General features: G+C 59.1%; 1 protein-coding gene across 4 annotated transcripts in view; it reads left to right on the top strand.

Annotated features, from left to right (window-relative positions):
* The window catches only part of FRY (FRY microtubule binding protein), a 247,779-nt gene that overhangs the window by 220,110 nt on the left and 14,911 nt on the right, over positions 1 to 12,758 (top strand). For 3 of the 4 annotated variants that reach the window (XM_075562770.1, XM_075562768.1, XM_075562772.1), the window contains exons 52-56: positions 3,280 to 3,468; positions 4,393 to 4,554; positions 8,703 to 8,872; positions 10,396 to 10,585; positions 11,711 to 11,860. In XM_075562770.1, coding sequence (XP_075418885.1) covers positions 3,280 to 3,468; positions 4,393 to 4,554; positions 8,703 to 8,872; positions 10,396 to 10,585; positions 11,711 to 11,860 — 861 coding nt within the window. The remainder of the gene's footprint in view (positions 1 to 3,279; positions 3,469 to 4,392; positions 4,555 to 8,702; positions 8,873 to 10,395; positions 10,586 to 11,710; positions 11,861 to 12,758) is intronic. The other variant, XM_075562769.1, reaches the window with a different exon arrangement.

Genomic DNA, 12,758 nt, shown 5'->3' with positions numbered 1-12,758 from the left:
GGGGGCTCGCAGCCCGCCCGCTGGCCTCACGCCCCTTGTCTGGGGGTGTGTCGAAAGGATGCAGGGAAAGTTCTTTAAAGAGAAATCCGGTGGGCTTTGCCCAGAACTTGTCAAAGCCCCCTCGCACTCCGCTCACAAGCAGGCCCTCGTGATCTCTCTGGGGAAGGGTCAGCAGCAGCCGAGAATGGCAGTCCCTTGGGTGGTGTCTCAGCCCTTCATCAGGAGGCCCGGTGGTAGAGTGGGAAAGCGTTCTGCCTGGAACCGAGAGGCGGATGGTTCAAGCCCCCCTGGCCACTCCGAGGGAGAGAGGAGGGCCCTCCGCCCCGGAAACACACATGGCCTCAGAAACCCTCCCGGGCAGTTCTGCCGGGTCACGTGAGGTCGATCGGCCATGGCTCTGCCCTCCACTACCCTTTGGGCAAACACATCGCCAGCCACCATGAGTGCACTGAGCTCGGTGAGCCCTGTGTCAGGTGGCGACACCCTTTCCCCCGCCCGCACCACCCCCGGCGGATGGCCTCACTCATTATCCCTGGGCATGGCAACAGTTCCCCTCCCAAGCAGATATTTAGACTTTCCGAAAAATAAAAATAAAAAGGTGTCGAGGTGTCGAGAGCTCTTTCAGAGAGCTGGTGGTGGCGACTGGCCGCCCAGGAGCGGCTCCCCAGGACACTGGCAGTTAGTTGTTGGACACTGTTCTGGGTGCCTCCACTGGGGTCTGGGTCTCTGAGGACGGAGGGAGGGAGCTAAGGTAAGGCGTGGGCGTCGGTGGGGTCAGCCTTGTAAACCGACCTCTCGTTTGTTTTTCTGTGCATCCCCGCGGCCTGTCCCCAGGAACTTCAGGTAAGATGCCGCCGCTTCTCCTTCAGATTCGCTCGGCCACGTGTCGTGCTGTGGCAGGATGTGTAACGCCATACTTGCTTGTGTTTGCGGGCCTCCTCCGCTCCCGGCACGTGTGTGTGTGTCAGTGCGCTGGCTGTGCTCGGTGTGCAAATACGAGAGCCCTGAGCCAGGCCCCTCGCTCGCTGCTCACCCCCTCCTGGGGGCTACGTGACTGCGTCTCTGGAGGGGAGGTGGGTGGCACTTGAGCAGGTGGCCCAGGGGCAGCACGGCTTTCCCAAGCAGGCAGCAAGCTGCGCCCCCAGGTGGCTCGTGATGGAGTCTGTTAAAAATAAAATCGATGAGCTGCGTGTCTGCAAAGACCACGTATGCCTCCTCCGGGAGCCCTTTTCTCCTCCGGGCACCCGGTGACGACTGTCTAAATCAGAGTGGGGACTGTCCAGTCCGAGGGCCGTAGAAGGCCAGAGAAATCAGCACTAGCAACTCCCGTGACCTGCCTCGCCAGAGGGAAGCTATCCCAGCCATCACGTTAGGGGTGAGCACATTCACTGTTTGGCTGGTGTGGTCCGCCAATGATCAATACCCAATCTGCCCAGGGCAGAAAGAAGGTTCCCCACCTCTGGTCCAACTGCCCATCCCAACCAGACCCCCTTTTTACAAGTAAGACGGGGTTCATAACTAGGGTCAGCCCGCAGGGAATTTCTGTGTGGCTGGAACTCCGGATCACACTGCATTGTTGCCATCTCCGACTTAACCCCAGCACTTGAAATCACTAGCTGCTTCTTCAGAAAAAGACGAGGCTTTCTACTCCCCTAAAGAGTCCCAGTCTGGGGAGCCCACGGGCTCAGTCCTGCCCTGTCCTGTAGAGTCGCTGTGAGTCGGCATCGACTCGATGGCAGTGAGTTTGGAAGAACTCTGTGGGGGAAACGCCATGATCTTTGAACCCACTCTCCCACAGACTTATGGAAGCCCCCGTGTATTTCGAGCGGACCGCAATCCTCACAAGCCCAGCTCTCAGTTAAATGGAGAGCGTAAGTCATCAGTACTCAGGTCAGAGCCAGACACTCCCTTCCCCGGAGAGGGAGCCGGCTCCATGGAGCGGCTGGTCTGTAGAGAAAGACGAGGCGGTCCGCCGCTGGAGAGACTGACGGGCTAGGAAACCCAGAGAGGCAGTTCTCCCTGTCTGAGTCCAGTCCATGTGCGTGAGTCTGTTGTTTGTTGTTGTTTGTTGACTCTGCCATGAAGGAATCCAGGTGGCTCCGCAGTACTAACTCAACTCAAACCCACCAGCCGCTCCCGGGGAGGAAGCTGCTGTCTGCTCCCCCATCAAGAGAAAGAGTGGCAGTCCGGGAAGCCCCCGGGGGTAGCTCCGCCCTGCCCGAGGGGGCGCTGTGAGTTGGCGTCCACTCGGTAGCAGTGAGTGTGTGAAGTTGATGTGGGGTTGAACCTCAAGCCCAAGGGACTGAGAGCTGTGCGGGCCTTGGCTGGGTGCATGAGCGGCCTGCGCTGACCAGTGGGCCTGTGCGTCTCTAACCCCTGCCTCTCTCTCTGCAAGCCCCCTGTTGGCCTCATTTCTGAGGGGTTTCATGCTCCCCTCCCAACTCTGCACCAGGAACGGGGCCCCCTCCCAACTCGTGTTGAAACATCAACGATGTGTTTCTTACAGATTGAAGGGGCGGGGTGTGTGTACTAAAAAAAACAGATCATTTATAGAGTTGACCAAAGTCCGTGCTAGAGAAACGTGTATTGTTCTTCCCACCTGGGTTTTCCTGGTGGCTCAGTGGGTTAAGCTCTGGGCTGCTCACTGAAAGGTCAGCAGTTCAAATCCTCCAGTGGTTCTGAGGGAGAAAAGTGAGGCAGCCACTGAAGCCCACGGGGTAGGGGGAGGAGTTCTCTGTGGGGATTCTAGACAAACCGAATGGGCCGTGGACCTGAAAGTAGTATGTTTTTCCTATTCTTATCTGGAGGAGGCCTGGGGGCACCCTGGGTAGTAAGCATGTGGTTGCTCCCCAAAAGGTCAGCAGTTCTAACCCACCACCCAGCCTGGGGGAGAATGATGTGGCCCTCACTGTCCGTAGAGATAGCAACCTCAGAAACCCCCCAGTCTGCCCTCCAGCAGCCAGGGCCTTAGAACCCACTGCTGCACAGTGGGTGTTGGGGTTCATGTGACGGCCACCCAGGAGCTCGGTGACCGAGAGGCAGCGAGCCCTGGATGTGCTGGGGGCAGTTGTCCCCTGTCCTCCAGGACAGGCTCACTGGGCGTCCCACTGAGTCGACGGCTGCAGTGAAGCCGCCCCCCCTCCCATTGTGCAGTCAGTTCCTGGGGTCCAGGGGTCCCCAAGGGCCTGGTATGGCTGTGGGGCCGGGGTCAGTGTGGGGAGCTGGGCCCGAGGGAGGGCTGGACGTGGCAACCCAGCAGCGGCTGTGTGGTGGTTGCAGGGCGAGAGCGTGGACAACTTCAACTGGGGCGTGCGCCGACGGTCCCTGGACAGCCTGGACAAGTGTGACCTGCAGCTGCTGGAGGGGTGCCAGCTCTCGGGGAGCAGCGCCAGCCTCAACAAGCAGGGCCGCGAGGACTCGGACGCGTCCTCAGAGGAGGAGGCCCAGCTCCTGGAGCACACAGACCTCGTAAGTGGCCGCCCCCTGGGGCCTTCCCCCAGCAGACTGCCCAGGGCACGAACCCACCCCGCCCGGGGCAGCTCCCTGACTTCCCCGCGTGGGCAGAATGTAAGTAGGTGGAGGCAGTGTTCTAAACCCTGAAAGCCATCCCCTAAGGCCTTGGTTGTCGCCTGCCGGCCTCACTCGTTTGGTTTTGCTCAACTTTGCCAGCACCCGGTGTGTTCGGGGTCAGGGCAGACACTTAGGTGCCGCCGGTCCAGGGTCTGTGACTTAACATTGCTGCCCTCGATCAGCAGACTGCCAGCCGCTGTGTTCAGGTCCAGCAACCCTGGGGCGGAGTGGGGTGTGAGTTCGACTGCTCACTGCGGGGTCAGTGGTTCGAAACTACCCAGCCGCTCCAAGGGTCACAGAAGAGGCTGTCTGCTCCCAGAAAGGAACCCACAGGGGCGGGTCTCCTCTGTCCTGTGGGGTCACTGTGCGTCAGCACCAGCTCAGTGGCAGCTCAGAGTGACGTTTAAGGTCCAATCGAGGTGACGATAAAAAGAGCCCACCACCCCCACCTCACTCCCTGTCGCGCAATCAGCTGCCAACCAGAAGGTCAGTGGTTTGAGTCCACGTGGCAGCTCTGAGGGAGAAAGACCTAGCGACCTGGCCCCATAAGGAGGGCAGCCCGGGAGACCCTGCAGCCGCCCTGCTCTGTCCTGTAGGCTTGCTGTGATCCAAATCCACCAGACAGCTGACCAAAGCCATGTTGACATGCAAGGGGGCTTCCCAGAATCCGGGGTGCAGGTGGGTGGGGGGAATAAAGGAACCTCAGCTTGCCGAGGTAACTGCGCGTCCCTGGGCCGCGACTGTGAACCATGACTTACTCCTCCGAGGGGAAGAAGCCGAGCTGCTAACAGCCGGCCGCCCGGCGACCACTCCTCTCCACAGATCCTGACTCTGTCCCCGTCCGAGGAGACCGACCAAATGGACTCGCTGGCCATGGCCCAGGACCCCGCTGCCACGGACCCCCACGCCTTCCCCACCAGGATGGCCAGCTTTGCCACCTCGCTGCCGGAGATGAACGGCCTGCAGGGCTCTGAGGCCCCCAAGGTGAGGGGGTCCAGCACCTCTGTTTCCTTAAAAAAAAACTAGCGCTTACCGTTTCCTGCGGGCTGGTAGGGGCACCTGGAGGGGGGTCTGCTGTCTGGGTCTCCCTCCACGCCCACACCCCAGCAGGGCCATCTGAGCAGGCATCTTCTTCTGGGTTGAGGGGACCTGACCAGAGGTCGTCTTCAAACGAGACACTTGGCACTTGGTGTCCAGCGGGCAGGCCCACTGTCATGACAGCTAAACAAACCCGTGTGTGTGTGTCAGGCCCCTGGGCACCGGGCAGCTGCCGTCCTTGGTCAGGACTTTTAGAAACAGGGTGCAAAGCGAGGCCCGGGTGTGCGTGGGTGGGGCAGATTCTTCCCCATGTGGGAGCCCAGGCCACGCTTTGTCCATTGATCCGCTCAAAGCTTTGTGCTTGCTTTGCGCCAGGCCCTCCCAGGCTGGCTCTCTGAGTGGGACGTGCCGATGGATGGCTTTTCTTGTTTCGAAAGGTCCGCAGAGAGGCACACACACACACGCACGTACACGCATGCACAGTGCTTCTCTCAAAGATCACCTCGGGGAGACCAAGCCATCCACAATGACTGACCACAGACAGAAGGCGAGGGCACGGGGAGACTGCATGAGTAGGCACAGAAGCACCGAATGGACGTAATGAGAGAGGCTGAGCAAAACACAGCCCACGCCACCGACCCATCACCACGTGTCCATCGGTGCGTCACATTAAGGTGGCTGCTGGGATGCTGGGAGCTGTCACTGGCATTTCAAGTTCCAGCTTCGTCTCACGTACTTGGAACATGTTTGTTGCCAGGAGAGCCAGTCGCTAGAGAAGAACATCATGTTTGGGAAAGCGGAGGGGCAGCCAAGAGGGGGGAAGGCCCTCGACGAGGTGGATGGACATCGTGTCGGCAACAGTGGGCTCAGGCCTGGCAACAGCTGTGAGGATGGCCTAGGAGGTTGTGCGTAGTAGGGTCATTATGGGCAGAGTCAACTCGATGGAGCCTCATCGGATAAACCACATGTCACTGAACCGTTTGTGTGGACATTGATGAGTGGAGACCTGTACTCATGAATCTCCACTGACAACACTGTGTGTGTGTGCACACTGAAATTTGATTGGCTTATTTGTGGCTTACAGATAGGTAGATAGATGTGTATATATATATATATATATATATATATATATGTATGTGTATATATGTGTGTGTGTTTTAAACTTTTCCCCCGCCCCTCCCTTTGGTCCCCCTCCCTCATGCCACTTCTCCGTAGCCGGCAGAGCCCGTTAGTTTCCTATGAAAGCCATCTTTCTTGTCCCCTTTCCTAAGTGTTCATCTCCATGGCACAGACCGACTTTGCTCATCGTGGCTGCCTCACCCACGTCACGAGGGGCTTAATAGCTTGAGCCTTATCCCGTGGGGATGCGTGATATTCCGTTGGGTGTGTGTACCACATCGATGTGTCTGGCACGTGTCTGTTCTTCCTCAGTATCCGTCGCCCCGTCCTGAGATTGGGGGTAGTGCTGCAGTAAACGCAGGTGCATGTCTCTGTGCCTCTCTTACTCCTGATTCTCACACACCCGGCACGGAGGTTGCTGCATCCCCTAGTGTCTCGATTCCCCGTCGCTCAGGGTGGCGCAGGGTCCCAGTCACTCCGCGCCTTGCCGGCATTTACTATCCTCTGGTTTGTTGCTAACACTGCTGTCCGTGCCTGGGTGAGGGGGTTCTGACTTGCATCTGTCCAGTGGCGGGTGGCCGTGAGCATTTCTTCACGTCCTTGTTGGCCGCCCGAGGTCGTCTGTGGTGCAGTGTCTGTTCGCGCCTCCCACCCATGTTTTAATTTGAACCACTTCTTGTTGAAGTGCTGCCCCTTGCTGACAATGTTGGCCATGAGCCCTTTATCCAATCGCTCGTCCTCACCAGCCTGTGTTGACTTGCACCTGGAAGCTGGCAGGATGGTAAAGTCCTGTCAGATGTCAGGACTTGCCACGGGCCACATCTGCTGCAGACACGCCTCCGGCTGCAGCCGGGCAGGGGCCCAGCCCCGCTGAGTCACCGTCTCCCCTGGGGGAGTGCCATACCTGGGTCTGCAGGATGAGGGTGTTGACCTTGGCAGGCCTCTCGTTCGGTGTCCTGAAATGACACGTGGCCGCATCAGTGGGCTCAGGCGTAGGGACGATTGTGGGGATGGCGCAGGAGCGGTGGGGTTTCCTCTTGTGCACAGGGATGCTCTGGGTCAGAACCGACTGGAAGGCACCTGGAAGTTGGGGTCCAAGGTGATCATCTCCTGAGACCCTCTGGGGACTGCCGAGGGGAAGACCGGGATGAAGCCAGGGCACTAGTGAGCTGTCGGGAGCTCCCGGGTCCCAGCACCGCGAGGGATGGTGTCCTGTTCCCGGCCTCCCGGACGCCCGGCACGCCTCTTTGTCATGGTCTTCTGTTGCTTTGGGTGTTTGTCTGGTTTCGCTTTCTGGGCATTTGCTCGGGGTTCACAGCGCAGATCGCCAGTTTCGTGTTCAGCAGCTCGTCACAGCTCCCCGAGGCTTGCCCTGTCTCCATCATTTTCTGCCCAGGAGAGGCTGCCCACGGGACTGTAACTGCACAGAGGTGGGAGACGACGGCGGGAGAGTGGATTGTAACAGGCAGGCTAATCCCTAGACATGTTGACAAAACCAAATTAAATGAGATACACACTAGCCAATCCATTTTTAAGTGTGTGTGTGTGTGTGTGCGTGCGCGCGCGCACTGGTGGCACAGTAGTTATGCGTCGGACTACTCACCGCAGGGTCAGCAGTTCAAAACCACCAGCCACTCCATGGGAGACAGACAGGGCTTTCTACTTGCATGAAGAGGTGCAGCTTCAGAAACCCAGAAGCCACTCTCCCCTGTCCTGCAGGGTCTCTGTGTCAGCATGGGCGTCATGACTTGACGGCAGTGCGTTTGAGTGGGTGCGGTGTTTTTGTTTTGTTTTGTTAAGATTTTTGCTGGCACAACTGTTACGTGCTTAGCTGCTAACCTAAAGGTCAGCGGTTCAAGCCCACCCGGGACACCTCGGGCACAATGACCTGCCCATCTGCTCCCATCAAGATATGACACGGCCATGGATCAGGCCTTTTCCGACTCAGAGCGGCAACTCGGGACAGGGTAGAGCTTCCCCATGGTGTTTCCACTTCTCTCCCAAGGAGTGGGTTCAAACCACAGAACCTCTGGTTAGCAGTGAAGAGTGTAACCACAGCACCTCCAGGGACCCTCTGAAAAGATCGCTTGAAAATTGCCAAACCCACTGCCTTCAAGTCGATTCCAAATGATAGCAATCCCGCACAGGGTTCAGCAACGGGAAAGCTGGGGGCAGCAACAGCCTCATCTTTCTCCCTTGGAGCACTACTGGCTGCAAGGTGAAGGATCCCTCTGGGGCCAGACAGCACCGCCTGGCACCTGTGTCAGAACCCTCTGGGGCAGCCCTCCCCTGCCCTGCCCTGTCCTCGGTCCCCCCAGTCAGTCAGCTGGACAAGACCTGGCAACTCCCCTTTATTGAGCAGACTGCCCCATGTCTGTGGGGGCTTCAACGTGTCTGGGACACATTGGGTTTAAAAGATACTGGCATTTTTCTGCAAATGTTGTGAAGACTCCCTTCCTCACATAGTCAGGTAAGGAGCCCCGGTGTCACTGTGGGTTAAGTGTTGGGCTGCTAACTGAAAGGTCGGAGGTTCCAACCCACCAGCCACTACATGGAGGCTGGCTGCTCCATACAGATTCCCAGCCTCGGAAACCCACGGGGGCAGTTCTGCAGTGTCCCAAAGGTGGCTAGAGTCGGAACTGATTTGCTGGCAGTGAGTGTGGTTTATCATAGCTCCTACGTGACCACCAAGCTCAGGCCCAAGCCTCGAGTCTCGCTCCTGAGGAGCGAAGGTTCCATCACTTGCCGGCATGCGTGTCTGCTGTGTCTCCTGGCGCAGGAGCTCGGGTGTTGGGCTGTGACCTCGAGGTCCACCGGAGATGGATGAGGCCACTCTGCGCCCACACAGACTGACACCTTCAGGAGCCCAATGGGGCCACTCTGCTCTGTCCTGCAGGGTCACTGCGAGTTGGCACTGGCTGGACGGCTATGTTCTGTCTTGACTTGCCTAGTTTTATCTTGCATCTCTGTACCAGCAGGTCGAAGCCGGGCCAGAGGAGGTGGACCCCACCCTGCCAGAGGACGACTTCTCCGGCTCCCTCAACGAGCTCCCGGCCACTTTCGAGTGCAGCGACAGCTTCAGCCTGGACATGACTGAGGCAGAGGAGAAGGGCGATCGGGCGCTGGACCCGTTCACTCTGACCAGGTTAGGGCACCCTGCTGGGGCCACCGGTCCTGGGCTCTGTCAACTCAGGGTGACTGCCACACCTGCCCTGCCGGGACAGCGGCTCCAAGTATCCCTGGGGCACGTTTCCTTGGTGTATCCGGGGTCATACCTGACAGCCCAGCAAAGGGTCGTGAGAGTCAGTGGACTCCCATGCAGGACGAGATGCGAGATTCAGAGCCAGGAGGAGCCGGCTTGCTCAGACCGGAGCTCCGGCGGCCACGGGGGTGGAGTAGAGGCCGTGCCTGCCCTTGATTCGGCACCCACTTGGGTGCCTCCTATACGAGGGGGCAGAGCCTTGCTGGGTCCCTGGCCCAACAGAGGCCACTGCGACAGCCATTGTGGCAATCTGTCTCCTGGGGGGTTTCCCTCATGCCCGCTGACCCCCCGCTACCAAACAAGATGTCCTTCCCTGGTAAATGGCCTCTTCTGGGGACAAGTCCAAATAGAGCGAGAGAGCTAAGGTTAAGCTGCAGGATGCTAGTGGCATAGGAAAGTCAGCGGTTCTAACCCACCAGCCACCCCAAAGGAGAGGGTGGAGGCTGTCTACTCCCATAGAGCATGACCATCTCAGAAGCCCACAGGAGCAGTCCCACCCTGCCCTACAGAGGCGCAGTGAGTCAGCATCGACACGATGGCAGTGAGTTTGGTTTTTGGAAATCACACGGTCTCATGTTCATGGAATTGGTGTGGCCTCAGAGTGATGCTCTAGGACAGGGTGGAGACGTCCCTGTGGGATCCCTAGACCGACTGTCATCTCCACAGGAGCCAACAGCCTCATCCTCCCACATACTTGACTCTGACGCCCAGGGATTTGGAGCCTCAAACAGCCCACCTGTCAGTTAGCAGCCAGATGCTGAATGCACTGAGATACCACGGCTTTTTGTTTTGATCAGACCTTAGAGTGTGAACCAGATCCCCCAGAGGAGTGGGCAGCCCCAGGGGGCATACAGCAGGCCTGGGGTAGGGGGAGTGGACAGCAGGCCTGGTGGGGGAGTGGGGAGCAAGCCTTGGGTAGGGGGAGTTGACAGCAGGCCTGGGTAAGGGGAGTGGACAGCAGGCCTGATGGGGGAGTGGACAGCAGGCCTGGTGGGGGAGTGGGCAGCAGGCCTAGGGGGAGTGGGCAGCAGGCCTAGGTAGGGGGAGTGGGCAGCAGGCCTAGGTATGGGGAGTGGGCAGCAGGCCTAGGTAGGGGGGAGTGGGCAGCAGGCCTGGTGGGGGAGTGGGCAGCTGGCCTGGTGGGGGAGTGGGCAGCAGGCCTGTGGGGGAGTGGGCAGCAGGCCTGGTGGGGGAGTGGGCAGCAGGCCTGGTGGGGGAGTGGGCAGCAGGCCTGGTGGGGGAGTGGACAGCAGGCCTGGTGGGGGAGTGAGCAGCAGGCGTGGTGGGGGAGTGGGCAGCAGGCCTGCCCTCGTGCCACAGCACAGCCCCAGGGCCACACCTGAATTACCCAGGAAAGGACCAGAAAGCCGTCCCCTCTGACACCCTCCCGCTGCCCTTGTTTCCAGCTTTGGAGATGGGGAAAGGGGCGTCTCGCCACCCCCCTCGCCCTTCTTCTCGGCCATCCTCGCTGCCTTCCAGCCTACGGCCTGCGACGACGCCGAGGAGGCCTGGCACAGCCACTTCAACCAGCTCATGTGCGACTCGGACGGCTCCTGCGCCGTGTACACCTTCCACGTCTTCTCCTCCCTCTTCAAGGTGCGCGCCACGTTGGGCGCCGGGCCACGGGGAGCCGGGGGTGGTTTGGGTAGCACCGTCGCTGGGGGCCCGAGGAGACGAGGTGTTCCTGCCGGCACTTGGAATGCCGGTGGCCTTGCGTCCACGTTGCTACAACCTGCGAGCCAATGCACTGTGGCAAGCTGGCCAGCACAGGCGGGCGGGCGAGGGACGCCTCCCAGATGGCCTAGGGGAAAGGATAGCCTGGCAGAAGAAAGCGACCAGAAAGCAAGGGCAGAACACAAACCCTCCCTCCTCAGGCAGTTAGGAGGCCTGCTGGTTAAGAGCCTCCCCCACCCACACCACCCCCCACCCCCCCACCCCCCACCCCCTACCTTCCCACCAGTAACCAAGAACGCTGGTTCTCACTGGTTCGTACCAGTGCTGCTTTCTTCTCATACACACCTCTGGCACACAGCATCCCCGAGACTGTACATCCTTATGGGAACAGACTGCTTCCTCTCTGTCTGTCTGAGAGGCTAGTGGGTTTGAACGAGAGATCTTGTGGTTAGCAGACTATGTCTGACCCACAGCACCACCACAGCAGCCTGTGGGTTTCCCAGGCTGTAAGTCTCATCTTTCTCCCTAAGAGCGGCTGGTGCTTTTGAACTCCTGACTTTGTGGTTCAAAGCTGGGCGTATAGCCCACTACACCCCCAGGCTCTGCCATCAAGGCAGTCGTTCAGCTTGCTTAGAAAAGACTGTCCACCTGCAGCATTGTGCTGGCGTAGGATCCTTCTGTGTGGGATCAGATGGACACCAACGTCTGAAAAGAGTAGAAGGAACCTTCAGAGTGGATGTTCGTGGGGAGGAACAACTCAGCCAGGCAGGGTGGGGATGGCCACAAACCTGGCAGAGGTCTTGGAGCTGGTGACACAGGTGCTATGGGGATCGTGTGCATTCTGCTGCACGGAGTCCTGACAAACAATGTAGAGTGTTTGTCTGGGAATGTGAAGTGCGTCTGGGACTCAGTCTTAGTCCTCCGTGCATGAACCTTGTCTGCTAGGCCCCTCTCCTGCCCCTTGGACCCAGAGGACTATGCGGACTGCAGGTCCCCACCATGCCCGCACGGCCCCTCCCCAAGCGGCCTTTACTTTCCCTCCATCAGAACATCCAGAAGAGGTTCTGCTTCCTCACCTGCGACGCCGCCAGCTACCTGGGGGACAACCTCCGGGGAATCGGGACCAAGTTTGTCAGCTCCTCCCAGATGCTCACCTCCTGCTCCGAGTGCCCCACCCTCTTTGTGGATGCTGAGACGGTGAGTATCCCCGGGCCGGCCAGCTGGTGGGCGAGCCCGTGGGGGCTGGGTTGTCTCGCAGAGCCCCCACCTCCGGGTGCTGGGTGGTGATACGGTTGTCTCTGGGTCTGCAGGGTTAACCACTGCGCATCCTGAAGCCAACCCTGCCCCTGGGTCCCCTCCAGGTCTGGGCACCTCGGTCTGATGGCTCTGGATTGGTGGGGGGGCATACTGTTGGGGAACCACTCAAAACTGGCCCAGCTGAGCCCTACAGGGCCAGGTTGGCCAGCCAGACGGGTCTCCAGAGACACCTGTCCAGTAATCCCCCTGCCCCCAGGGCCTAAACAGACTGCTTGGGGGCAGGGGGTGGGGGGTTCAAGCTCTCAGTGGTGCTTTTTAAAGGACGGTGGAGGGAGTCGGTGGCTGGTGGTCAGCTGTAGACTCAGGACTTTGTGAATATGTGTGCAAACTCCGCCAGGCTGCCCAGCGCTTTAAGAGCAAGGCTTGTCTGTCCGACCACCAGCACGTTGGCCGAGGGCATTGCCATTAGAGGTCTGCAAAAGTCAGTAGCTAAAACAGTGCCTGTGTCCAGACCTCCAGCAGTACCTAGGAAAACCACACCTGGAGCTCCCAGAGTAGCAGGCCAACCTGTCATGGCCCCTCCGTGGACAGCGACGGGTCTGCTGAACACGTTCACCGTGTTGAGACAGCAGTGTTATTGTGGCAGATGTGAGCTCTGCCAGATGTCTAAATCTAAGCCCGGGTAAATACGCAGTGAGCTCAAAGGATGTCACCAAGAAGCCCAATAGAAAGCATAGCTCAGATGGTAATGATGTAGCCCAATGGTTCTTGTGTTGCCCGGATACTGGCTCACATATGAGAAGGAATTGTGCGCCCTGCAAGAATTAGAATAGAAACT

This window comes from Tenrec ecaudatus, chromosome 11 (assembly GCF_050624435.1).
Source record: "Tenrec ecaudatus isolate mTenEca1 chromosome 11, mTenEca1.hap1, whole genome shotgun sequence".
NCBI lineage: Eukaryota > Metazoa > Chordata > Mammalia > Afrosoricida > Tenrecidae > Tenrec > Tenrec ecaudatus.
This window is presented reverse-complemented; position numbering and strand designations above follow the sequence as displayed.